Raw genomic sequence first — 27,890 nt, 5'->3', positions numbered from 1 at the left:
ATGTTAGTCTGTAAATGCAGGCAACTCTTGTTTAACCAATATTCTGTCAAAGAGTTTTTTTTTTATCTGGCTTGGGGTGGAGGGGAGTTAAGTATTTTTAGGTGAGGAAGCTCTTATTAATTTTTTTAAATCTTTTCTAACTGCATTTGAGAGAAAAGCCTTATAGGGTGATTTAACTTACTCTCACTAAAACCCCTACAGCAGACAGAGAGGGAGAGAGAGAGAGAGAGAGAGAGAGAGAGATAGATAGATAGATAGATAGATAGATAGATAGATAGATGGATAGATGATAGATAAATATGACAGTTTGTTAGTCCAATTCAGATTTCGGCAACCGCACATACTATTTAGATTTTGTGTTTCAGCTGTGAATTAAAGGCGGGGCCTTTTTGGGGGAGAGGGTTGGGGGTTGGGTGCCTGGTTTTGGTGTGCACTGTGTGTGTGGTTTGTTTAGTTGTCATGTCTTTGGATTACAGTATAATTGACATACCATAAAATTTACCCATTGTAAGTGTACAATGTGATTTTTAGTGAATCTATATAGTTGTGCAACCATCACCACAGTCTAGTTTTAAAACACTTGTGTCACCCAAAAATGTTTCCTCATGCCCATCTGTGGTCAGTCCCTGCCACCAGCCCCAGCCCGCACCTGGTCTGCTTTCCGTCTTGAGTTTTACCTTTTCTAGAAATTTCACGTATGGAATCATACAGTGTGTAGTCTTGTATCTGGACTCTCGGCATGATGACTTCGAAGTTTATCTGTGTTTTTGCCGGAATGGTGTCCTATCGTGTGGATGGACACATTTGGATACACTTGTTTATCCATTTTCCAGTTGAGGGACATTGGGTTGTTTCTGGTTTGGAGCTGTTATGAATGATGATACCATGAATGTTTTTATGCGTGTCATGTTTTGGTTTGTTTTTGGAGGATTCTGGGGCAAACTCCTGAGGGTTTCCATGACACCTGTCAAAGTTCACAAAACCAGGACAGACTTTCTTAAGATTCTTATTGTTCCAGCCTCCTGAAAACCACACCCCTGGATCTGCATTTGCCCTCCTTTCCAAGCAGCTTTAGAAATGCTGAGAAGGAGGGAGCCTGTGGACAGGTCACAGTCCCACTGGCCTAAGAGCAGCACCGCTTGCCAGGCTCGGCTCACTGCGGATTTTGACCTTCCCTGTCACCTTTTTCCCTAGTGTACATAAAGTTAATGCAAAAGGAAAAACAAACTCATGCCAACCAACCCGTGATAGACCTGTTTAGGTATTCTGACTATCTTTCTAGTTCTCCCCCATGTTATCTTCAACATTTTATCTTTTTTAAAGGATACAGTAAAGTGTAGCCTCAATATGAAAAAAAAAAAGAAAGAAAATCAAACATAGGAGTTATTGTTTAATCAGTACAGAATTCCAGTTTTGCAAGATGAAATGAGTTCTGGACACAGATGGTGGTAATGGTTGCACAGCAATGCGAGTGTACTTAATGCCACTGAACCGTACACTTAAAAATGGCTAAAACTAAAAAGGAATTATTTAGAGTAAAAATGGAAAATAGTCCTTTACCATGACCTTTCTCCTGAGAACTAACCACAGTTAACAGCTTAATGATTAATCATTCATGCAGATTTTTTCACATACATTTATAAACGTATTTTTGAACAGATTTTCAGGATCTTTTCTTCCTACATGAATAGGATCATGTATTTGCTGTGTAGCTCACTTCTTTTTACTTCATAATATATCACGGCCATCTTTTCATGTCAGCATATGTGTCTGACTCATTTTTTTTAACCAGTACAAAATAATCAAAGGAAAGGCTATAGTTTATCAGGACCTGTGAGTTGCTTGAAATGTTTCCTCTTTAAAAAACTGTGAACATTCTTGTACAAGTGTCTTTGATGAGTGCTTTGCATTTCTTTAGAATAGTAACTGTGGACATGCTCAAGAAAGGGCAAAAAAACCATTTAAATATCCCGCCAAAGTTCTTCCTACTGATCTCATATGTGTAAGTGCCCGTTTGCACCACATCCTCACCAATACCAGCCATTATCAGTACTTACAGCCTGGGTAAATCTGATAAGAAAATAGAAATTATGTCATCTTGTTTTTTGGGGGTTTTTTTAATAAATTTATTTATTTTATTTATTTATTTTTTGGTTGTGTTGGGTCTTTGTTGCTGTGTGCAGGCTTTCTCTAGTTGCGGCGAGTGGGGGCTACTCTTCATTGTGGTGTGCGGGCTTCCCATTGCAGTGGCTTCTCTTGTTGTGGAGCACGGGCTCTAGGCACACGGGCTTCAGTAGCTGCAGCACGTAGGCTCAGTAGTTGTGGCGCACAGGCTTAATTGCTCCATGGCACGTGGGATCTTCCTGGACCAGGGCTCGAACCTGTGTCCCCTGCATTGGCAGGAGGATTCTTAACCACTGCACCACCAAGGAAGCCCTATGTCTTCTTGTTTTAATTTGAATTCTCTGAATACTAGTGAGGTTGAGAATCTTTTCTAATGTTTATGTGGCCATTTTGGTTTCTTCTGTGAATTGCCCGTTGATATATATATTTGCCCCATCTTCTATTGAACTCTTTATATTTTTTGTATTTATTTATAGGAGCACTTTGTGTGAAATGGATATTACCTTTTTTATTGCAGATATTTTCTTTCAATCTATATCTTATAAACATATAATCTTCTTCAGGGTATTTTTCACTTAATAATGTTTAGTTATTGATTGTCAACTCAGCCTTATGCAGCATAACCTGAAGTTTTCCTGTCTTGCTTAGAAAAGGCTTCCTTGCTGAAAAATTACAAAAAGTTTTCTGTCATGTTTCCTTCTAATAGTTTTGATTGTTATCTTTAGATTTTTTATAACTGCTTTTAGATATATAATTCACATAATACCATGCATTTCACATACCAACATTTCACCCATTTAATATGTACAAATCAGTGTTTTTTAGTATATTCACAGAGTTGTGCAACCAACACCACTATCTAATTTCAGAGCATTTTCATCATCCCACCAAGAAGTCCATCACCCATTAGGAGTCTCTTCCCATTTCCCTCCAACCCTCCCAATCCTAAGCAACCATCAGTCTACTTTCTGTCTCTATGGATTTGCTTATTCTGGACATTTCATGTAAATGGAGTTATACAATATACAGACTATGTGGTACTCTGTGACAGTTTCTTTCACTTAGCATAATATTTTCAAGGTCCATTCATATTGTAGCATGTATCAGTATTTCAGTTCTTTTTATTGCCAAATAATATTCCATTATATGTATATGTATTTATGCATTTGTCGGCTGATGGACATCTGGATTGTTTCTACTTTTTGGCTATTATGAAAAATACTGCTGTGAACATTCATGTACAAGTCTGGGGTGTTTTTTTTTTTACTTTTTTAAATTATGATAAAATATACAAAACATAACATTTGCCATTTTAACCATTTTTAGGTCTACAATTCAGTGGCATTAAGTACATTCACAGTGTTGTGCAACTATCACCACTATTTTCAGAACTATTTCATCATCCTGTACAGAAACACTGTACCCATTAAACAAAGCTCCCCATTCTCCCCTTCCTCCAGCCCCTAGTAACCTCTATCCTACTTCCCGTCTGTATGAATTTGCCTAGTCTAGGTACTCCATATAAGTGGAATCATACAATAATTGTCCTTTTGTGTCTGTCTGATTTCACTGAGCATAATGTCCTCAAGGTTCATTTATGTTGTAGCGTGTATCAGAATTCCTTTCCTTTTTAAGGCTGAATAATACTCCATTGTATGTATTGGATATATATTACATTTTGTTTATTCAATCATCTATTGATATATATTTTGGTTGTTTCTAGCTTTTGGCAATTGTGAATAATGCTACTATGAACATTGGTGTAATAGTATTTGTTTGAGTCCCGGTTTTCAGTTTTTTTCAGTATATACTTATGAGTGGAATTGCTGGATAATATTCTATGTTCAACTTTTTCAGGAACTGCCAAACTGTTTCCCATGGAGGCTACACCATTTTACATTCCCACCAACAATGCACAGGGGTTCCAATTTGTCCACATTCTCACCAATATTTGTCATTATCTGTCCTTTAGATTAGATTCATCCTAGTGGATGTGAAGTGGTATCTCATTGTGGTTTTGCATGTTTAGATTCTTTAATCTATCTGTAATTTATGTGTTTTGGATGTGTAAAATTGTTTTGTGATTTTCGATTTTTGTTCTCCAAATTGCTTGGCATTTTTAACACTGTTACAGTGCTGAATTCTTTCTTCCCCTGCTGATAAAATGCCATTTTATTTTATATTAAATTATATACATACATAGGTCTGTTGCTAGATATTGCTTTATTGAAATTTTGTGCATTGCTATACCAATACCACACTATTTTAGTTGCTGCCACTTTATTATATATTTTAATATCTGGGAGGACAAGTGTCTCCCCAGCATTGTTCTTTTTCAAAATGTTCTTGGAGATATTTGAACATTGTCTCTTCCAGCCCAACTTGATCAGCTTGCATGAAGTTCCACTAAAAACCCCTGTCAGATTCTGATTAGATTTACAGAGTCTACAGATCAGCCTGGGGACCCCTTCTCCTTATACTACTTATCACATAAACCATTTCACTACCTGTGTTTCCCAACAATAGAAGTGTGATAAGAAAGGGAAAATACTGGAATCTAAGATGGGTCAGTTTGGCCCCTTGAAGAAACTCTGGAAAATATTTTGAGAAAGAAAGTTCTTAATTCAGAAGTAAAATGAGCTGGGGCAGTGGAAAGATAGAGGGGTTTCTTTCAGTTACCTGAACTAAAGTTTATTGCATCTGATTAACAAGGATTGGCCTCAGTTATTCTAGATCTTTTGTATTGTGGAATGTAAATATGCCCCCTCATACATACACACACATATATCTATTTCTTTCTCTAGTACGATGCTGTCCGAATAAACCAACTCTATGAACAAGCCAGGTGGGCCATTCTCTTAGAAGAAATTGACTGCACAGAGGAAGAAATGTTGATCTTTGCAGCACTACAGGTATGGGAACCTCGGTACCTTTCTCTGAAAGGAGACAAAGTAAATTTGTTCTCCTTAAAGTTTCATTTTCTTCATACTGATTTTTTTTCTTTGAAAAAGAGCTGAAAATGAGGGTAGTAAATTTAAATTTAAAATATTCCTCATAACCCATCCACATGCACATCTTATAAGGCATCAGTCTTGCCGTCCTCATCTCTTCTGCACTACAAGTTCAACCAGTGATGGAAAAGAACTGAGTTGGAACATGACTAACCATAAATCTCAGAATAATTTAAATTGTATTTCATTTTCCCTACATAGCTGGGAGATCTCCTTCCAGGAGATGTTCAGTATTACAGGGGAATTGTCTTCAAAGAAGAAATGACCGATGGATTCCCTTGTGTTTATAACATTCCTAAAACCTCTGTTTTTGTTGTAGTATCACATTAGCAAACTGTCGTTGTCTACTGAAATACAGGATTTTACAAATGAGTCTGAGGTCGACGAAGTAGAAGCAGCACTTTCTAATTTGGAAGTGACCCTGGAAGGTGGAAAAGCAGACAACACTTTGGTATGAATTTTTCTGATAACTCGGAATTGTGGCTTTGCTCTGACTGATTGACAAACATAGATGAGTTTTTTTTATTATTATAAATAAGGGAATATTTTGTCTGATTTTGAAAAAGGAAAATACTCTCTTCATCTGACAAACTTAAACCTAGCAAGAACTGACTAGCTTTTCTCAGGTCGCTCTGTAAGAGACGGTAAGGTATTTTCATCACTCTCGATGACAATTCTTTCGTATTGTATTTCTTCTTAAAGATAAGCTAGCTTGTATGAGGGAAAGACTGCTGAGGGCTCCATTTCACTAGTGTGGAACATGAATTGACTCTTTAACTTAAGTCTAGAAGAATGAGGTAGCTGTGAAAGTAGAGAAACCATATGATTTGTTGACTTAGTCATACATTTCAACTGGGCAAGGTTGGACATTGTAAAAAATTCCTGAACCTTTTGACTTTAGTAAATAAAGAAAAACTCTCCAGTAAAACATAAAGAAATAACACTGTTTTATCATCTTTATTGCTCCTTATCCAAGAAATGTGGCTGAATGTCAGCTTTATAATTGCAGTGCCCCTCCTTGTTTGATTCATTCGTTGGGAGCCACCCTTTTGTTTAACTTCCTCAGTCATTAGTTTAATCACATTGAATCAGAGAGGTAGAATCATTGTAATTGGCTATAAATAGTAATAGATAAAAATGAGTCATTATATAGTTTTGTATTTAATGTGAGTTCTATTATGGTTAAATTCCTTAAAATAGGAAATTGGTATCATGCCAAAGCAAATATTTCATACAAACTGAATTTCCAGATTCTGTAGAGATTCAGGCCCTTAATCACATTTATCAGAGACATGGGCCCCATGAAATTGGACTTCTCTTTTGTCTACATCCTCCACTAAATCCTTACAATGGAAAAGTCATCCTTCTTAGAATAAATTAAAAATTCCCTTCTCACCTCACTCAGTATTTTTATTTGATGCCAAACAGTAGTCTTTTCAGTTTGAAAACAGGCACCAACCTACACTGCAGAATGAACTTTGAACGAGATTCCTTCTGAGAGTTTAATCAGTGAACTAGATATAGCTAGACTTATCCACTCTGATGTAAACATTGTAAAATATTTTGTTTATACATAAAAGTAGTAGTTTTTTTAATACATTTATTTATTTTATTTATTTATTTTTGGCTGCGTTGGGTCTTCGTTGCTGCGCGCGGGCTTTCTCTAGTTGCAGCTAGCAGGGGCTACTCTTCATCGCAGTATGCACGCTTCTCATTGCGGTGGCTTCTCTTGTTGAGTAGCACGGGATCTAGGCACGTGGGCTTCAGTAGTTGTGGCACATGGGCTCAGTAGTTGTGGTGCACGGGCTTAGTTGCTCTGCGGCATGTGGGATCTTCCCGGACCAGAGCTCAAACCCGTGTCCCCCGCATTGGCAGGCGGATTCTTAACCACTGCACCACCAGGGAAGCCCCAAGTTAGTAGTTTCTAACTCAAATTTTTAACTTGAATGATAGTGTGTGGTAGTTTTTTAAATCTTTTTTCATTTGTGTAATATATGACACAGAAAAGTAAAAAATACAAAAACGTACAGCTTAACAAATTATTATTAATTTATCACCCGAGTCACCACCCAAATCAAGAACTAGAACTTTACCAGTCACCCCAGAAGCCCCACATGTGCCCGATCCCAGTCCTAACCCTCCCCCACCTCACCCCCAGGGTAACAACTGGAAATGTAGCTGGTGTGACTGAGGAACTGAGTTTTTCAATTTATTTAATTTTCATTAATTCTAATGTAAATAGCTACACATGGCGGGTGGCTACAGTGTGGGACAGTGCAGGTACAGAGTATCAGCACCACCTGTCTAATTACTGCTTGTCAAATGTCATCTGCTTTTCCTTAGGAGGACATTACTGATATCCCTAAACTTGCAGATAATCTCAGATTATTTAGGTAAGTCACCCTTGAAGAGGAAAGAAGTTACGCAAAATCTTGCAGGTAAAGAGTCTAGGAGTTTAAATTGAACATCCATTAGGCAGGTTCATGGTTCAAAGGTAAGAGCATGAGCTTTGGCATCAGGCAATGGATGGAGTCCTAGCTCCACTATGCACACCAGCTGGGTGACCTCGGGCATTGTGCTTATGTCCCTGAGCCTCAGTTTCCTGATCTATAAAGTGGGGATATACCTCCCCTTAGGCTTGTTGGGAGAATTAAATTAAATGATGCATATGAAGCATTGAGCATGGTGCCTGGCTCATTAAATGATGGTGTAAACACGGCTGGTGTCAGTGATACTGAACACATATGCCAGACTGGAATTCCTTCTATGGTCCACCTGCTCAGGACTCTCACACCATTTGAAAGCTCTTTCATGGTTTAAAAATTAGTTGTCTCTAGAACTTTGATCCTGGGCTTATAAAGAGTAGTCACCTTAGTTTATCTACCTTCGCCTGTTAAAGTATTTCTGATAAACTCCCCAGTCACCTCCGGTCAATCTGAAACTGTTAAAAAGGCAGAGAAGTTTTTTACCTTCTTCATGGAAAGAAAGGGCTGCCACATTTGTGATGGTGCCAAGGTGGGTTAGGATGAAAGGAGTAGGGTCCCTTTGAAGTTCTATCAGTTACTTTATGGTTTGTTGACTTTTCTTAACAAGCTGACACTTCACTGAGTCAGTTGGCTTGAAAAGAAACACAAGTCGCTTTTTTTAACATATGATGCAAAGAAAGACTTGGAAAGAATGAACAATGAATCAGCTATAAATGAGAAACAAGCATCCGAAGGTAACAATATTTGTCACTGGGTTTCTACAAGGTTTTTTTTTTTTTAGTGTGATTTTAGCAGATGGTTCCAAACAATAGGGTCATTCATTTAACTTCTGTGGCATAAATAGTTGCAACCACGCATATTGTTATAGTCAGAGCTACAGAAAAAAAATAATAATTTGAATCCACAAATATATCTTAATAAATTATTAATAATTGTTCTTAAAAGAAATTCAGTTGCCGTATTCTCTATATAGAGCAAATTGAGCTCTTCACAAACCAAATGATGACAATATTCTTCCTATAGATGTTTTTGATGAAGGAAACGATATCCTGAAATTAAGCCCTGCATCCGTATCACTTTAGGGTGATTATTATGCTAAAACTTATGAAGTTGTCCTCATATTTCACCAGGGGACACACTTTATCTACCAAAGGTTTCAAGGCATTGAATGTAATATATAATATGGTTTCTGGAAGAAAAAAATAAAGGAGGAAGGGAGGGGGGATGAAACAGAAAAGGAGAAGGGAAGGGAGGAAAGATGTTGGAGAGTGGAGCTCTGCTGCTAATGGGTGTGTGACCCTTATAGACCCTTCATTTCTCTGGGCCTCCTTTCCTCAGCAGGAGAAGAGCATTGAACTAACCCTTTGATTTTTAATTTTTTTTTTCTTTGACAGTGAAGCTCTTTTTTTCCCCCTAAACCACATCTATTGAACCACTATATAAATAGTGGACTTCACTTCCTAGCAACATGGCCTGTGATCTGATGCAAATCTCAGTCTCACTATAAATTCATTTGAACATTGGGTAAGATAAAAAGAATTGTCAATACAAAGTTGATCTTGAAGTGAGACTGGGAAATCTCAGCTTGCAGGAAACGAAGAGGGAACTAGTTCTACAAATGAAGCTTCAGCTGCACAGGGGGATTTGGCCATGAACATTGATTCTTATGGCTCAGGGCTGGGATTTTAATCCCCACACAGGATTCAAGGTGAGGTTGCCTCCTGTAAGGCTGTGAGCCAGGACTGAAGCTGCTGCCTAAAGGCAGAAACTTGCAAGAGCTGCCTTCTCTGCTTAACAGGGAGTAGAAAAACTGCCCATCAGTCGAAGGAAGAGTAAGTTCATCCTTGCATAGAGTGCTGTGTGGGGAGATGAAATGTCTCTTGAAAAATCAGAGCCAAGGTCTGTGCCACACACAGATGTAGATCTAAATTTAAATGTCTTATATGATAAGAGAATTCTGAAAAATAAAACACAAACTGGTCCAGAACCACAAAAGCTATGAAACCCTAGCAAATGTAATTGCAAAAATACTTGGAGGGAAATATTCACAATCTAGCATGCGTGGGCCTTCTACAGAAAACAGCAACACCCCCAAAACAAACAAACAAACAACCTCCCAATAAAAATTACTAACCATGTGAGTTCATGAACCACCATAAAGAAAAGTCAGTAGGCCCAATAAATAAGAGGATTAGCCATTTTAATAATTTTAGGTAATAGAACAATCTGAAGAAACCATAAAATGAGTATGTTTAGAATCATTAAGTACATTGAAAGGTAAAAATTGTAATGAAAGGCAATATTAGAAACTCTAAAAAAGAAAAATATAGTCATAGAAATTTAAAATTGAATACATGTATTAAACATCAAGTTCAAAACACAAAGAGAGGACTTAGAAAGGTAGAGGTGGAAGATATGGTATAGATAGAATGAGAAGGTTCAATTAGGAGTTTCAGAAGGAAAAAAGGGGAAGAAGCAAACATTCCAAAGAGAATGCTTATTTTCCATAATTGTCGAAGACAAACTCCTTAAATTCAGGAATCACAAATCCCAACAAAATAAATCAGTATAAACGTACATCTTGGTATGGCCAACCATTGGTAAGAGAAAGTCTTTAAAGTCAAAGAGAAAAGATAGATTTCCTATAAAGGAAAAACAGTTCTTGTTGGCTGGAAGATATCTTGAAAGGGCTAAGAGAAGATAACAATCAATCTAGAACTTTATGCCCAATCTCTCAAGATTTTACTTGCTACAAACCCTTAAATATAAATCAGGCAAGATACAATCCTAATAGTAAATTACATATTTAGTAAAAACAATGATTTATCCCCAAACTGTAAGGTGTAACCACTGTTGGAGAGACTACCTTGGAATAAATGGCACCACAGCAGGGTTATAGGGAGAGGTTACAAATAAAACTCATTCATGGGGTCATTCATAATCAAGTTACTGTAACAAAGAAGTTCCAGTCAGACGTACCCAATGTGCTATAGAAGACTGTCAGTGTGATTTAGTTCATAAATATGAGACTCTTAAATTTGGTAGAATCTTTACAGTATTTTTAAAGAGATGGAGGGTGACCACGAAAATCTTTGGTCCTACTCTAAGGCTCACTGGTTATCACATGCAAAATTACCTGTAAGAGTTATACTTTAAAAAAAAAAAGAGGGACTTCCCTGATGGCTCAGTGGTTAAGAACCCACCTGTCGGGCTTCCCTGGTGGCGCAGTGGTTGAGAATCTGCCTGCCAATGCAGGGGACACGGGTTCGAGCTCTGGTCTGGGAGGATCCCACATGCCACGGAGCAACTCGGCCCGTGAGCCACAATTACTGAGCCTGCGCGTCTGGAGCCTGTGCTCCGCAACAAGAGAGGCTGCGATAGTGAGAGGCCCGCGCACCGCGATGAAGAGTGGTCCCCACTTGCCGCAACTAGAGAAAGCCCTCGCACAGAAATGAAGACCCAGCACAGCCATAAATAAATAAATAAAATTAAATTTAAAAAAAAAAAAAAAGAACCCACCTGCCAATGCAGGGGACACGGGTTCGATCCCTGGTCCGGGAAGATCCCACATACCATGGAGCAACTAAGCCCAAGAGCCACAACTACTGGGCCCGCGTGCTGCAACTACTGAAGCCCATGCGCCTAGAGCCCGTGTTCTGCAATGAGAAGTCACTGCAATGAGAAGCCCGCTACCGCAACGAAGAGTAGCCCCTGCTCACCGCAACTAGAGAAAGCCCATGCACAGCAACGAAGACCCAATGCAGCCAAAAAAAAAAAAAAAGAAGTTCCAAATCTGTGACCTTTCTGTAATGATAAGTGGCCATCAGTAGTGAGCCTCCAGATACTTTCAAAATAATAAATGCACTTAATCTGTCATTTAGGAAAAGGTGATTGTAAAATGAGTGAGAAAATAACCAGTTTTTGAAAGATATTAATGCTGTGAAGAGAGCATTTTGAAACAATTATTTGGAAATGTTTCCATTGCCACAGTGTTGCCAATAATGATACTGCCTATTAAAACAATATTATCTGCTCACCTTTAAAACCTGGAAACAATTTTTCTGTGTTAAAGCATCCAAATTAAGAGTGATAGTGTATTTTAAACCCACTTATTAAAAATATTAAAGTGCAACATATCCTGATCAATTTGCATAAGTGAGTGATTGACATCAGGGAAGATGGAAATTAACAGCCTTGTTTCAACAAAAACCTTCACAAACAGGTAGACGGCATTAAAATATGAATAGTGTGATTTAGTAAACAGGGCCAACAGTGTGCTTCCTCCACTGGGGTTTGTATAACTGAGCAATAACCTCCCTTCTTGAAACAAACCAAACTTTTCATATATATTTATTTTTAATTTAGGTTTATATAAGTTTTGTAATGTATATATTACAAATATTACAAATAAATAATCGTAAATATGTTAGGGGGTAGGTACTCAAAATATTTTAAGGATTGGGTGTGCCATGTTTTAGTTTGGAGATCACTGGTCTGGAGTTGTGTTTCTCAAACAAGGGAACCAGGTTAGGAAAGGTTACTTAAAATGAAGATGCCTGGGCCCTAACCTGGACCTGCTGAATAGGAAGGACTCTGGGACTGGGCCCAGGCTTGTATATCTTCAACAAGTTCCCTTCCAATTCTGATGAACACCAGAATTTGAGAACCATTTTTCTAGAAAATAAAGCCCAGCTCCTTAGGTGGACATTCAGAGTCCCACCGTGGCCCTGGTCCACTTGCTGTTCTGGTCCCTATCAGCCCCACACATGGAAATGCTGTAGCCTCAGAAACTGCCTCTTTGCCCATTTCCATGGCTCAGCCTAGCACCCAGCATGAGGCAGATGTCCAAGAAGTGTTGACCCAACTCCTACCAGCAAGGTGCCAGTCTCTGACCCGTCTCTGCATTTCACACATGCAGTTGCCTGAACTCTTTTTTTGTTTTTAATTTTATTTATTTTTGGCTGTGTTGGGTTTTTGTTGCTGCATGTGAGCTTTCTCTAGTTGTGGTGAGCAGGGACTACGCTTCATTGCAGTGTGCGGGCTTCTCATTGCAGTGGCTTCTCTTGTTGCGGAACACGGGCTCTAGGCACACGGGCTTCAGTAGTTGCAGCACTCAGGCTCAGTAGTTGTGGCACACAGGCTTAGTTGCTCCATGACATGTGGGATCTTCCCAGACCAGGGATCAAACCCATGTCCCCTGCATTGGCAGGCGGATTCTTAACCACTGTGCCACCAGGGGAGTCCCTGAACTTTTTGAAATTTCTTTTCCCTGTTCCTCCCATCAAATTCTTATTGATCCTTCATTCTATGTTTAAATGTTGTGTACTCTGTTACCACTCCTATGTCCTTGTTGTATGACTTACCACATTTTATTATATTTATTTACTTATACATTTCCCTCTTTTACTTACAAGCTCCATGAGTATTTGACACTGTCTCTTTCCTTTTTTTTTTTTTTTTTGTCATTCTTCAGGTAACATTTATTGATTGCTTGTTTTGTTTTTTGTTTTTCTGAAATTTATTTTTACTGAGATAACATTGATTTATAACATTATATATTTCATATGTACAACATTATATTTCTACTCCTGTATACCCTACAGTGTGCTCACCACCAAAAATTTAGTTTCTATCCATCACCATACAGTTGATCCCCTTTACCCATTTCACCATCCCTGCCCCACCCCTCCCCCTCTAGTAACTACTACTCTGATCTCTGTTATGTAGGTGTTTGTTTTGATTTGGTTTGGTGTGTTCATTTATTTTGTCTTTTGTTTTTTTATTAGTCCTTTGTATTCCACACATGAGTGAAATCATATGGTATTTGTCTTTCTCTATCTGACTTATTTCACTTAACATAATACCCTCAAAGTCTATCCATGTGGCCACAAATGGCAAGATTTCATTCTGTTTTGTGGCTAATATTCCATTGTGAATATATATGTATATATTCATATACATATACATACCACATCTTCTTTATCTGTTCATTTATCGATGGATGCTTTGGTTGTTTCCTTATCTTGGCAATTATAAATAATGCCACAGTGAACATAAAGGCATATATATCTTTTCAAATTAGTGTTCTCATATTCTATGGATAAATACCCAGAAATGAAATTGCTGGGTTATATGGTAGTTCTATTCTTAATTTTTCGAGGAATCTCCATATTGTTTTCCATGGTGGCTACACTGGTTTGCATTCCTACCAACAGCGTATGAAGGTTCCCTTTTCTCCACAACCTCACCAATACTTGTTATTTCTTGTATTTTTTATAATAGCCAATCTAACAGGCATGAGATGATTTTAACCTTGTAGTTTTGATTTGCATTTCCCTAATAATTAGTGATGTTGAACATCTTTTCATGTACCTGTTGGCCACCTGTATGTCTTTGGAAAAATGTCTATTCAGCTCCTCTGCCTGGTTTTTAATTGGGTTGTTTGTTTTTTGTTGTTGTTGAGTTGTATGAGCTCTTTATATATTTTGGATATTAACGCCTTATTGGATATACCATTTGCAAATATCTTCTCCCATTCAGTAGGTTGTCTGTTCATTTTGTCAGTGGTTTACTTTGCTGTGCAGAAGCTTCTCAGTTTTATGTTATCCAATTTTTAAATGTTTGCTTTTGTTTCTCTTGCCTGAGGAGATTTATCTAGAAAGATATTGCTAAGACCAATGTCTTAGCAATGTTAGCAAACATAGGCATACTGCCTATGTTTTCTTCTAGTAGTTTATGGTTTTAGGTATGGTTAAGACTTACATTCAAGTCTTTAATCCATTTTGAGTTGTTTTTTGTGTATGGTGTGAGATGGTGATCTCGTTTCATTTTTTGCCTGTAGCAGTCCAGTTTTTCCAACACCATTTATTGAAGAGACTATTCTTTCTCCATTGTATGTACTTTGCACCTTTGTCATAAATTAATTGTCCATAACCGCATGGGTTTTTCTGCCAATACCATGCTGTTTTGATTACTATGGCTTTGTGATTTAGTTTAAAATCAGGGTGTGTGATACCTCCAGCTTTGTTTTTTCATTTGTTTGTTTGTTTTTTGTTTTGTTTCATTTTGTTTTGTTTTGTTTTGTTTTCCCCCTTAGGTTTGCTTTTGCTATTCAGAGTCTTTTGTGGTTCCATATAGACTTTAGAATTTTTTATTCTATTTCTGTGAAAAATGTCTTTGGGATTTTGTTAGGGATTGCATATAATCTGTAGATTGCTTTAAGTAATATGGACATTTTAACAATGTTAATTCTTCCAATTCATGATCATGGAATATCTTTCCATTTATTTGTGTCTTCTCCAATTTCTTTCAACAGTGTCATCTAGTTTTCAGTGTACAAAAAACTGTCTCATTCTTGTGTGCACCATTCCCCACCCAGCCACCTTCTCCACTCCTCCTTCCCTGCCCTGCCTCAGCCTCTGGAACATCATTAGTTTTGGGGATATGCAAAAGCAGCTGGAGGATGAACCAACCTGGAAAAAAATAGTAGAGGGAATTTAAGATCTTTTGGTACTCTTAAAGTCCAGTTAAAATAGAGAAGCAGAGTTTCATTCTTAATTCTGAATGGAAATATTTAGATGCCTAGGACTAAACTGAGACTTCACTGTCTTTTGGTTGTAGGTCGTGTCTTTAGATTTTATTTTGAAAATATTAACTTTGGAGAATCTGATTCTTAGACAAGTAACCTTTTAAATATGTTCCTTAGAATTATACTACCTACAACTCTCAACATGATAAATACTATTTTAATGTAGTGATTTTCTAAATCCTAGAAATATTAACTCCGTATAATGTTTTTCAATTTTATTGTGTAATTGTGATATAATAATCTCCTGTAATACATTGGTTTTTTTAACAAACATCTTCTCCCTTATCCTGTTGTTAAGGATAGCACATTTTTAGCTAATGAAAGACTAGTACTGACATATTAAAAGACTTACCCCAAATTATATATGAGTGCAGTTAAGCCCAAGCTTCCTCTCTTCCTCTGTTCTTGAATGCAGAAATCTACCCCTCAGACATGAGATACCCTGATGCACCCCCAAGGCTGGGATTGTTCCACTGAACCACATACAATTCCTATTACCTTTTCTCTGTCCATCTGTATCCCCTTCCCTACTCCCCAGCTCGATCTCTTGTTTTCTGTTTTGAATGACCCAGCTGAGGCTTGCCATTGGCACCGCCAACCTTGTCTAGCCCAGAGTACAAAGTTTTCTGGCCCCAACGGATATCATGGTTGGAGATCTTCCCCCAAAATATTTTTTTAATTGAAGTATAGTTGATTTACAATGTTGTGTCAAAATATTTTTTAATAAGAGTAGAGTCTATGTAGATTAGCTGTAGATTTTGGTGATTTCCATGGCTCACTAGGAATTTTCTCATGGTTCCTCTTAAGGGTCAAGAGGAAAGTACAGAAAAGTACTTTTATATCTGATTTTTATGTCTGATAATCTGAAGATTGTGTTGTCCGTATAGACAGCTTTTTCAGATTCAAGAAGTAAACTGAAATTTTAGATGTCACCAGATTCATGGATGTTTCTCACATCATCATCATAGTAATAATAATAATAATTTGTTGAGCACTTCAGTTTGCCAGGTACCTTATAGAGATAACCTCTTTCCATCCTCACAAAAACCCTGTGAACTGGAGGCTGATACTCTCCCATCACATGGAAGCAGTACATGTGGCCCAGACAGATGAAGTGTCTTTCCCAGGGTCACACATTTATACAGTAGCAGAGCCAGAGTGTAGCCCCAGGTGGTCTAGCTCCTGAGATTTTTGTGTTAACTTCTGCATCTCATATCAAAACCCCATTTTCAGTTTTTAGAAATGAGTTAGCAATTTGAAAATTATTTTAAAAAATACAGAGGATGTTGTTTCAAAGGGTCCCTAGAGCATCTTGATCCACTTGAATTTGTGATGTGTCCTACATTTCTGGATGCTTTTTCAAATGCTTACTGTACTTTAATTTGCAGGCCCAAGAAGCTAATATTAAAAGCTTTCAAACAATATTGGTTCGTCTTTAAAGACACGTCTATAGCCTACTTTAAAAATAAGGAACTTGAACAAGGAGAACCAGTAGAAAAACTAAATCTTAGAGGTAAGAGGGCCCAATATCTTTGTATGACTTGTCACGGCCCAGCAAGCGGAAGAAAGCCAAGACTCCCACCGGTGAAGCAGGTTCACTCCCAGAGGAACCTCTTATGTCACAGGTTGTCAGTGGCCGCCTGCCTGCAGCTCCTCCTCCCTGTGAAACATGGACCTGAAATGCAAACCAGTGAATGGTTATTTGTGTTATGCTGTCCCTTCTTTCCCAGTGTGTCCAAGTCTCTGAAGTGGTGGTAATTGGTGTCATAAACGTAGTACATGAGACATTGTTGGATCCTGAAAAGCGCTCTGAATTCCAAAACAGTTATGTCTAATTCAGTATCACTTTTGTGCCTGATTTCTGAAAGTGGCTGTGAGTGTACTGGTAACTCCATTAACTAAAAATTTAATTAACTAGTGCACTCAATTCCCTTATCATTGTGACAATCAGAGGATTCCCTCTGCTTTAATTCATTTCAAAGCTTATATTCAATAATCGATTATATGACTTAGAATAGCCAAATCAACCAGAAAAATGAATTCAACTGATGATTATTTAAGAAATCCATAAAAGAAATATTTTTATTTATCCATGTTATGTTCATAACTTATCTAGTTATCCTTTAATTAATGTTATCAGCCTGCTCCTCAGTTTTTCAGAAGAGAACCAAATCTGAGGAGCTTATGTTCAAAGTCTTTATTTTAGATGCACATCTGATATTTGTCTAAGAGATCTCTCAGAACTCAGTTCTGTCCTTGCCTTTTATCATTCAGGCTGTGAAGTTGTGCCAGATGTAAATGTAGCAGGGAGAAAATTTGGAATCAAGTTACTAATCCCGGTTGCTGATGGTATGAATGAAGTATATCTGAGATGTGACCATGTAAGTAAAACCACAAAAATGGTAAGTCACTTCACCTTTATTAAGCCTCAGGACAAACCGTCTCAGGTGTTTTCTCAAATGAGAGCACTCATCAGTCAGCTATTGCTTTGTAACAAACAATCACAAAAATCACAAAGACACATACCAATAAACATTCTGCAGGTGGGCTGGGGATTGAGTGATCCAGGCTGAGGGCATCTGGGCAGATCTGCTTCAAGCCATCCACCTGGCTCGGCTGGCTCCTTATCGCAGGCTGAGTTCATGGGATTTATTCTGGGTCCCAGGCTGCCTGGGGAGGATGCTGTTCTCATAGTGATGGCAGAAGTGCCAGAGGGGAACTGGGAACGTGTGAGACCTCCTAAATCTTAAGCTTGCAGTCAATCAGTAGGTACACTGTCATTCCCACCCATGCTCCACTGACTAAAGCACATCCATGGCCAGGCCCAAAGTCAAGAGATGGGAAATTACACTCTGGCTCTGGTGGGAGGGACTGTAAAATTACATAGCAAGAGGTGTGGTTGCTAGGAGGGTGAAGATTGAGGCCAGTGATTCAGTGAACCACACCTACTGTTGCCCTGAAGAATTAATTCGACTCTTCACCTGCATCCCCTCGGCTTCTGGGACCACTCCCCTTCGCTCCCTGAGGTAACAAATGAGCACAGACATTAAAGAACAATAGAAGCCACCACTAACTGGTTCAGCACCACCAATGGACCTGATTCTTACCATGGGATTAGAATCTTTACTAAGGATAGGCCAGAGGAGAAATAATATGAGGAGTCAGTTAATGATTTTTCCTCATTTTCTTCTGTCATAGAGATAAGATGTGATATGAAAATGGAAATACGTGTCAAGGACGCTATCGGGTAGTTTGGGTTTTCACCTGTCTGTGCCCCATGGAGCTCCTTTGTGTCCTTGGTTCATCTTTTTTTTTTTTTTAATTTATTTGGTTGCATCGGGTCTTCGTTGCGGCAGGCCGGCTCCTTAGTTGCAGCTCATCAGCTCCTTAGTTACAGCACACGGGCTCCTTAGCTGTGACTCGCAGGCTCCTTAGTTGCGGCATGCAAACTCTTAGTTGCAGCATGCATGTGGGATCTAGTTCCCTGACCAGGGTTCGAACCCGGGCCCCCTGCATTGGGAGCATGGAGTTTTATCCACTGCACCACCAGGGAAGTCCCTCCTTGGTTCATCTTTAAATGCAAATTTCTCCGCACGGAATTTCTTTTTTTTTTTTTTAATTTTTATTTATTTATTTATTTATATTTTTGGCTGTGTTGGGTCTTCGTTTCTGTGTGAGGGCTTTCTCTAGTTGCGGCAAGCGGGGGCCACTCTTCATCGTGGTGCGCAGGCCTCTCACTGTCGCGGCCTCTCTTGTTGTGGAGCACAGGCTCCAGATGCGCAGGCTCAGTAGTTGTGGCTCACGGGCCCAGTTGCTCCGCGGCATGTGGGATCTTCCCAGACCAGGGCTCGAACCCATGTCCCCTGCATTGGCAGGCAGATTCTCAACCACTGCGCCACCAGGGAAGCCCCCGCATGGAATTTCTTAAAGTTGGCATTCGTATTCTCTAGCCCCATGGTATCTAGAAATTCAACACAGGACTCAAAAGCTCTCATTGGACTTTAAATTACGTGGTTAACAGCCAGTCTGAATGTGTGCCACTTCGTATCTTCCCTTGCTGGGAAGGTGACGGTTTTGTATCATAGAGATGAAAGCCCAGGTCCTGCTCTGTTCCCAGCACGGCTGCTTTGCATTTGAACTTACTTCTCAGCTCTCTGGTGTTTGCTGCAGGAGAGTCAGTATGCCCAGTGGATGGCTGCCTGCATCTTGGCATCAAAGGGCAAAACCATGGCGGACAGCTCCTACCAGCCAGAGGTCCTTAACATCCTTTCATTTCTGAGGATGAAAAACCGGAACTCAGCATCTCAGGTGGCTTCCAGTCTCGAAAACATGGATATGAACCCGGAATGTTTTGTGTCACCTAGGTGTGCAAAAAAGCACAAGTCTAAACAGGTACTACTAATCTGGTTGGGGTGATTGTTTGCAGCAAATTCTGTATTTTCTGAAATAAAATAAATAATTAAAATGACAGATCATCATCATGAAAAATCAGCGGATGGGGAAATTTGACTGTGAACTGGGTATTAGATGATATTAAGAAATTAATGTGAATTTTGTTAGCAGTGACTATACTGCTAACTGAACATGGCAATATTCTCAGAATAAACCTAATTTAAAAATAATGATTTAGTCCCCACAAATTAAAATTTTAAGTTATGCTTCCATAAGAGCGGGTTGAAAGTTACACAGATAAACTGATTCAAGTAGAACCGTTGTCCATGGAGACCACAGACCGCAGAAAGAAGAACTCAGGACTCTTCATCTACATAAAGCTTAGATACTTATGTGTTGGTCCATCTTCCTGTTTCTCCACAGTGATTTGCATGTATTATAGAAAGAGAGAGAGAGAGTGAATGAATGAATGAATGAATGGGAGGAATTGTCTTTGTGGAGCTGTAGTTGGGCCTTGCATTCATTCTTCTCGTTGGGGACCCGGGGCCAACGGGATGATTGCTGTAGAGAGTCAGTGCCTGTTAAGGAGAATTTGACATCTCCCACTTCTGCTTAGCTGGCAGCCCGCATCCTGGAAGCCCATCAGAACGTGGCCCAGATGCCCCTGGTCGAAGCCAAGCTGCGGTTCATTCAGGCATGGCAGTCTCTACCTGAATTCGGCCTCACCTACTACCTTGTCAGGTGATTACAATGCTCACTTGCCTCTCTCACTTTCTGTTCAATTTTAAGTGGTTTCATGGAGCCCAGTTTATTCTCATTTGGTCTAGAATGTAGAATTCTTTCTTTTTTTTTTTTTTTTTTAATTTTAGAATACTGTCCTGTCACAAATGGCCCAAACACTTCTGGCTGCTCATGACAATCTTCCATACCTCTGTTCACAGTGCCTACCAGATCTCTCTGCTTCTCCTGGGTCCCCTAAGTTTTCAACTTAGCAGCAAGAGTGATCCTTTTAAGATCTCAGTCAAACCGCATCAGGCCTCTGCTCACCACCATCTGAAGGCATTGTGTCACACTCAGAGTAAGAGCCAAATCCTTACAGTGGCCCTACAAGACCTTAGTGCTGGAATTTCACATCCTCTCCTCTCCTTCACTGTGCCCAGCCACACTGGCCTCCTAGCAGGCCTTGAGCCTGAGGAAAAAAAAGAAACTCTGGCCTTCTCACTGGCTGTGCCCTCTGCCTAAGATACTTTTTCCCCAGATATCCACATGGCTCACTCCCTCACAGACATTAGTTCTTTGATCAAATCTCCCTTCTCACTGAGATCTTCCCTCTCGATTTAAAATTGTAACTACATCATTGCCAGTATTCCCTGTCCCACTTCTGTGCCTGATCCTCCTTTATGACCTTATCTGGCATGTATATTTCACTTATTCATGACCCTCTCCCCCAGCTAGAGCACAAGCTGCATGAGGTCAGGAATCTTCTGTCTGTTTAGGTCACTGCTGTATTCCCAGTGCCTAGAAGGGTACCTAGCATACACAGTTGGTGCTAATTTGAATTAACTGACTTGACTGCCTCATTTTGCTTTCCTCTGGTGTCAATTTCACTTAAATAATGTCTGCAGGACAGCCTACTCTCCAGCCTTCATATTCTATCCTAATAAAAATGCCCTTCTATAGAAAGTTAATCCCTCATTGTCTGTTCTTCAGAAATGATTTGAAATGTTGGTATTATCTTTAAGAAGTTGTATGTGAATGAACATCATGTTAAGGAAGCAGTTACATGTTTTAATTATTTTTTTTCAGATTTAAAGGAAGCAAGAAAGATGACATTCTGGGAGTTTCATATAACAGGTTGATTAGAATCGATGCAACCACTGGGATTCCAATTACAACATGGAGATTTACAAATATGAAACAGTGGAATGTAAACTGGGAAATCCGGCAGGTAAAGTGAAAGTTTTTGGTACATTCAGCATTGAGCCTATAAATGTGTGTTCCCTCAGAACTGCAGCTTATTTTGATTTTAAGAAGGTGTTATTATACTTAGAACTCAGAAACCACAAGCATGTGGTAATTGTCTGCTAAAATAATCACATGCAGTTCTGGGCAGTTTCCTAGCAAGCACAGACCAAATGCTTTTGAATTAACACAAGTTGGCTTAGTCTCCATACAGACAGACTCTAAAATTGCTGAGCAGTTTGATTAATTTCCTTCAACTCATTGTATGATTATGTAAGATTTAGGCTGATAATTACTTAGCTGAAACTACCTGAGATGTAAATATCATACAAAAGAAATCCAAACAGGTGTCATCTGACTAGCTGCCAAGAGGTGTAACTGGTTGAGAACTCAGAGGTTCAACTGCCCACCTGGAGAGCATTCCAGTCCCAAAGCGGAAAAGTATCAGAGAAGCCAGCGAGGTACACAGGGGAGGAAACTGTGTACCTCCAATGGAGGAAACTTAGCCTCTGAGTTCAGGAGCCCTCAGCCCCCATCATCTCCATCCTAGGAACCAGGTCAGGCCATGCCTGCATCACAGGACGTGCTAGACCAAGTCAGACACACCTGAGTGTCCTGATGATTTAAGACATTCTGCTGTTGCTGATATAGGATTTTTACCTCATTTCTTTGGCATTCCCATTTTTCCAGTATAAAGCTGTCAGTGTAGAGCGAGGATAAGAGACTCACATTTTTCTTTTTTTAAGAACCATGGATTCCTCTCAGCAGGGCTGTTGGCCATCTGGACTCATTTGCAGAACAATGTTCTGAGATTAGATGGCCTCTAAGGCAGTGACTCGAAAACCTTGTTGTACCCTCAAGGCCATGTAAATCCGACTCTGGGAAATGCAAATCAAAACTACAATGAGGTGCCACCTCACACCAGTCAGAATGGCCATCATTAAAAACTCTATATAGAGCAAATGCTGGAGAGGATGTGGAGAAAAGGGAACCCTCCTATATTGTTAGTGGGAATGTAACTTGGTACAGCTGCTATGGAAAACAGTGTGGAGGTTCCTCAGAAAACTAGAAATAGAATTACCATATGATCCAGCAATCCCACTCCTGGGCATATATCCTGATGAAACTCTTAATTCAAAAAGATATATGCACCCCTCTGTTCATAGCAGCACTATTCACAATAGCCAAGACATGGAAACAACCTAAATGTCCATCAGCAGATGAATGGACAAAGAAGATGTGGTACATAGGTACAATGGAATACTACTCAGCTATAAAAAAAAGAACAAAATAATGCCTTTTGCAGCAACATGGATGCAGCCTGAGATTATCATACTAAGTGAAGTAAGTCAGAAAGAGAAAAACAAATACCATATGATATCACTTATATGCAGAATCTAAAATATGACACAAATGAACCTATCTACAAAACAGAAACAGACTCACGAACATAGAGAACAGACTGGTGGTTGCCAAGGGGGAGAGGATTGGGGGAGGGGTGGAGTGGGAGGTTGGGGTTAGCAGATGTAAGCTTTTATATATAGAATGGATAAACAACAAGGTCCTACTGTGTAGGATATAGAGAACTATATTCAATATCTTATGGTAAACCATAATGGAAAAGAATGTTTAAAAAAGAATGTATATATGTATAACTGAATCACTTTGCTGTACAGCAGAAGTTAACACAACATTGTAAATCAACTACAATTTAAAAAAAAAAAAGAAATGATCCAACTGTGCACCTTAAATAGGTCTGTTTATTATACATCGGTTATACCTCAATAACGCTGTTTGGGAAAGAAAAGAATCTGACTCTGGGAATTACTGAGATCAGTGATTCTTTTTTTGTTTGTTTGTTTTTAAAATAACATTATTTTTTAAAAGTTAACGTGTGCATGATAGGAAACCGAAAAACACAAGAAGCAAAAAACAAAGTCATCCATAATCATAAGCAGTTTACCATTTGATGTCTCCTTCTAGGTTTCATTTGTGTATCTATACAACTAAGTATCAATTTTCATATAAGTAAGATCATACAGTTATGTACTGTGCTTTTTCAGACATCAGGAATATTTACCATTTCAAAGTCACAAAGCTATTTGAGTATTTTGATAACCAAGAATACACTACACCAACTCAATCTACAAGGAAAAAATGTAATCCTGCCTTTCTTGGCAACAAAAATTTCATAAAAGACAAAAACGGCAACAGGCCTCTATATAAAGATATTGGCAGAGTTATGATTAAAATACTACATTCCCTTAATGTTCCATCAAAAATGAGACAGAAAGCAAAATATAAATACGAACACATCCACATACATGCCTCCCTTTATACTTCCTTCTGCCCCTCTGCTGCTAACCTAATGAGCTAGTCCTGACATACATTTCTCAGAGACGGTTTAACAATTCCATATCCAAGATGCTGCTTTTATTTATCAGTTTTAACAAAGATATTCACCCATTGGTTAATTCACTAGCTCTACTTTTTATCATACATTGTCACCTCAGGACATCTGAAAAGCTTAGATGTTGCAAAATAATGAGCCTTGAAAAAGATTTTTGCTGGTGTATACTATTGAACATTTCAACTTATCCATTGCTCTATGTTACATGCCTTTGGTTTAACTTTACTGTATATATTATGTATATATTGGACAAATGGGTCCTAATTTTATAATATCTAGTCTCTAGATATTAAAGGGGTTGCCAGTGTATGACAAAAGTAGAGTTAGTAAACTAACACATTTTGTACACTTTGTGTTAAAATTCATAGAAAGGCCGTCTTCTGAAAAGGACCTTTGGAAATGAAATTGTAAATCACATCTAAGTGACACATGTGCCTGTACTCACCCACTGTTGGATGATGGAAAGAAGGAATTGGGAGAAATGAAGGGTTCTAGACTAGAATGTTCTGTGTAGATCAGTGATTCTTAAAGGTCCCCAGCTGATTCCAGTGGGCAGGCAAGGTGGAGAACGGGTGAAGCTTCGGTTTCTTCTAGTGTTAGAGTTTATGACTTCCAGCTGGGAAGGAGTGAGGGCCGTGGCTGTAGGAAAATTCACGTGGGCCTTTTCCTCTCCACTAAAAACTCTGCAAAGCACTCTGCCCCTCCACACAGGGAGTGCTTAGACAGTTCTTTCATCTAAACAAGAGCCAGACAGGAAATATCTTTTGTGTTGAGCGTAAGAATGTTTTGCTAGGTGTGCAGCAAAGCTGACACCACGAGAGGGCGCCCAGAGAGCAGAGACGTTTTCTGTAAGCATTGATGCAAGCGGTGGGTTTTGCAGGGTTTGGGGAAACCTATCTGTCAGCACCTCAGCAGTCCTCAGCTCTGGGACCATCTCCAGCCAAGCGGCTTCTTTCTCATTCGTCCTTGTCAGAGCTTAAGCATACCTGTGCCTTCCTCTTCCAGGTGGCGATCGAATTTGATCAGAATGTCTCCATCGCATTCACCTGCCTGAGTGCGGATTGCAAAGTTGTGCATGAGTACATCGGGGGCTACATTTTCCTGTCCACCCGCTCCAAGGACCAGAATGAAACGCTCGACGAGGACCTGTTCCACAAGTTGACCGGCGGCCAGGAGTGAGCAAAGCAGGCCTGCTGGGCCTACACAGAGGGCGGGCCTACCCGGACGTTGGGTCAACAGCCTGCACCATGTGTACATTCCAGGCTGACAGCATATATTCACCACCGGACACCCAGACCCTCGCCTCATTTCCAGCACCCTGCCTAGCACATCCCTCTCCTCACTCTGCCCTCTGCTACCCCCTGTGGAAGGGGCCTCAGTTCACCTCTTCTGTAATGCGGGGCGGGAGAGAGGACACTGCTCGGCATTGCTCTAAGGCTCCGCGTGTAGCTAGCTATGCCCTGCAGAACCTGCAAGTGCATGGCTAGAAGCTGTCCGTGTGCTTATCTGCTTTGTTGCTAAGTCAAAGGAAAGACAGGTTAAATGCACATGTAGCAAGGACAGATCTCATTCCCCAAACTCAGGTATGAAAAGAAATATGTCTTTCCTTAACAGAAGTGCCTTTAACTACCATCTTGTGAAAATGGCAGAGGGAGCCTCCGCATACACTTTTGTCCTGTAGGTCAAAGTCTGGGGGTGAAGGTCTGGGGAAAGGTGGGGTTACCTGGTACCAGTTGGTGACAAGGGGTCAGAGTAGTGGCCCTCAGTGTCATCAGTCCCGAGTGACATCTGCCAAGGTGACCATTGACCCATCTGGTCTTGGACATTGGTTACTGCCCCACCTGCAAGTCCCATTCCATTCCTGGGGATCCTTCAGCCAGGATTAAAGGGGATCCCTTAAGTCCTTCTAAAGACACAGTGACACAGGGGTTCAAGGAAACCCATTCCTCAAACCCACTCCATGTCTCAACAGCTTCTATTCTGGGTTGGGGCTCAGGAAGATGGGCTCCATTCTCTCTTCATGAAAACCACCTCCCAGCATCAAGGCTTCCAGTGAGGTCTCCATCCCAACCAGTCCGGGAGAGAAGAACAGGACACAGGGCAGCCCCGTCCCCAAAGACCACCAACTTAAGGGCTCTCAGCTTCCCCAGGGGCTTCTGTCTATTTACGGCCTTTGGCTGGTCTGTGGGGTAAGGAAGCCTTGCTCTTATCACTACCCAGTGTTCTGGATTTGTGTCTGTTTATATGACTCACGGCCTTTCCCCTAAAGGCCTCTGGCTTTGTAAATCAAAAGCCGATAAAGGACTTTTTTTTTTCTCTACTTTTTGCTCTGTTGTCTCTGCCTTGAGATGTGAATGTGGGCCAATTAACAGCTGCCTCAATTGTCATTTTCTGTTTTGGTTCATCAGTGTTGGGAGGAGTGAGTTTTAAGAAGGTAAAAAGCAGTACTGGGGTTAGAGGGAAATATCAGATGTATTTTATTATGTTTTTATAAATATTCTCCTGTCACACAAAGGATGTGTGTTGCAAGGGTAAGGCTGAGACTCTGTTTCCATTTTGAAGTTCTTTTAGGATGCAAACCTCAGGGGGCCTGGCTGGACTTCAGATGCCCAAAAACATTGGCTGTTGCTTTATTTTCTAACAAAACTGTTTGAGAAGAGAGATCTCTGCAATTCTGGGGGCCACCTCGAGACAGCCTTGGCTGGGGACCCTTGGGCCCTGAGCCAGAAGCTGTCACTGGAAATTCCTCTTTCAGCCTCTCCTTAGAGGTGAATGTTAGTGAAGAATCTTCAGGCAACACCTGAACTTCTGAGGCCTAGCTTAAAGCCTGGATGTGGCTTGGGCACTTGGAAAATCTGGTCCATGTCAAAAAGAACTGAGTTTGAAACGTTTTGTGCAGAAACCAGTGCCAAGTGAACTGCGTTGAACTTGGTAGTCATTTCTCCATAGTCCTGGGCTCCATTATTTTAGCACCTAGCTGGGCCTGACATTAAAATAATGCTCCTTGATGTCACAGTTTACCTGTCTGCTGTCAAATGCAGCTCTGCCTAATTTACCAAAGCTAAACCTTTGGTTCAACCTTCTTCCTTAGCTTTTCCTGGTTGTCTGACATTTCCATGAAAATACTCAAAAGAGTTGACCAGTTTTAACCAGACTTTCAGGGGAGCATTTCTTCCACAACTCCACAGCCACATCCCAGAGGAATAAACAAGCGTGGTAGGAAAACCTTAAACACTGCTTTTCCAAAGAGCAACTTAAGGACTTTTTTTTACATTGGGTGCAAAGGTCACCTGACTTCCTATGATGAAATTTGAAATTGTGTGCCTTTCAACCCTGTTTGATTTCTTGTCTACAGTACGTGGGGAAGTCTGCATTTTTGTGTGTGTTATTTTATATGACTTTGTAAATTAAAAGGTTTATATGGATTTGAATATGGTCTAGTTGCGTCCTCTCCAGTCTGTTGCCTCTAAAAAGGTGAACATTTCCTCCATTATGAAAAAGGAGTGCAACTTTCAGGTTTAACATTTGCTTTTCCTCACAGTTCCAATATCTGAGCTATTCTCTGCAGTGAGATTGACTTAGAAACCTCACTTAACCATTGGTTTCAACTCTTTTCTCATTGACTGTCACTAGATTTCCTGACATATCGTGAGCTCTTTTTATACAGGTCTACCTTTTGGAAAAAGCACCATAGAGCAAAAAAATAGCCAGAGGCAGAGGGGCATCAGAGGGACTCTGATTTGATGACCAAATGTCATGGGCACATCTTTGATTTAGTGATAGATGGTCCATAAGGGTTAGGAATGTGCAGTTTTTAGATATCCCTTCATGAAATTCTTTTTTTTTTAATTTAACTGCAGTTGATTTACAATATTGTATTAGTTTCAGGTGTACAGATTCTTATCCATTATAGGTTA

The 27,890-nt window shown here is 39.7% G+C and overlaps 1 protein-coding gene across 4 annotated transcripts in view; it reads left to right on the top strand.

Annotated features, from left to right (window-relative positions):
- The window catches only part of FERMT1 (FERM domain containing kindlin 1), a 48,627-nt gene extending 21,218 nt beyond the window's left edge, over positions 1 to 27,409 (top strand). For all 4 annotated transcript variants that reach the window (XM_082428223.1, XM_082428224.1, XM_082428222.1 and 1 more), the window contains 10 exons: positions 4,929 to 5,036; positions 5,455 to 5,586; positions 7,479 to 7,528; positions 16,598 to 16,722; positions 17,484 to 17,590; positions 19,380 to 19,601; positions 20,218 to 20,342; positions 21,408 to 21,549; positions 24,979 to 25,148; positions 25,946 to 27,409. In XM_082428223.1, the coding sequence (XP_082284349.1) occupies positions 4,929 to 5,036; positions 5,455 to 5,586; positions 7,479 to 7,528; positions 16,598 to 16,722; positions 17,484 to 17,590; positions 19,380 to 19,601; positions 20,218 to 20,342; positions 21,408 to 21,549; positions 24,979 to 25,148; positions 25,946 to 25,997 (1,233 nt within the window). In that variant the 3' untranslated portion in view covers positions 25,998 to 27,409. The remainder of the gene's footprint in view (positions 1 to 4,928; positions 5,037 to 5,454; positions 5,587 to 7,478; positions 7,529 to 16,597; positions 16,723 to 17,483; positions 17,591 to 19,379; positions 19,602 to 20,217; positions 20,343 to 21,407; positions 21,550 to 24,978; positions 25,149 to 25,945) is intronic.
- Positions 27,410 to 27,890: the final 481 nt, after the last annotated feature.

This window comes from Balaenoptera physalus (assembly GCF_965194825.1).
Source record: "Balaenoptera physalus genome assembly, chromosome: 16".
NCBI lineage: Eukaryota > Metazoa > Chordata > Mammalia > Artiodactyla > Balaenopteridae > Balaenoptera > Balaenoptera physalus.
This window is presented reverse-complemented; position numbering and strand designations above follow the sequence as displayed.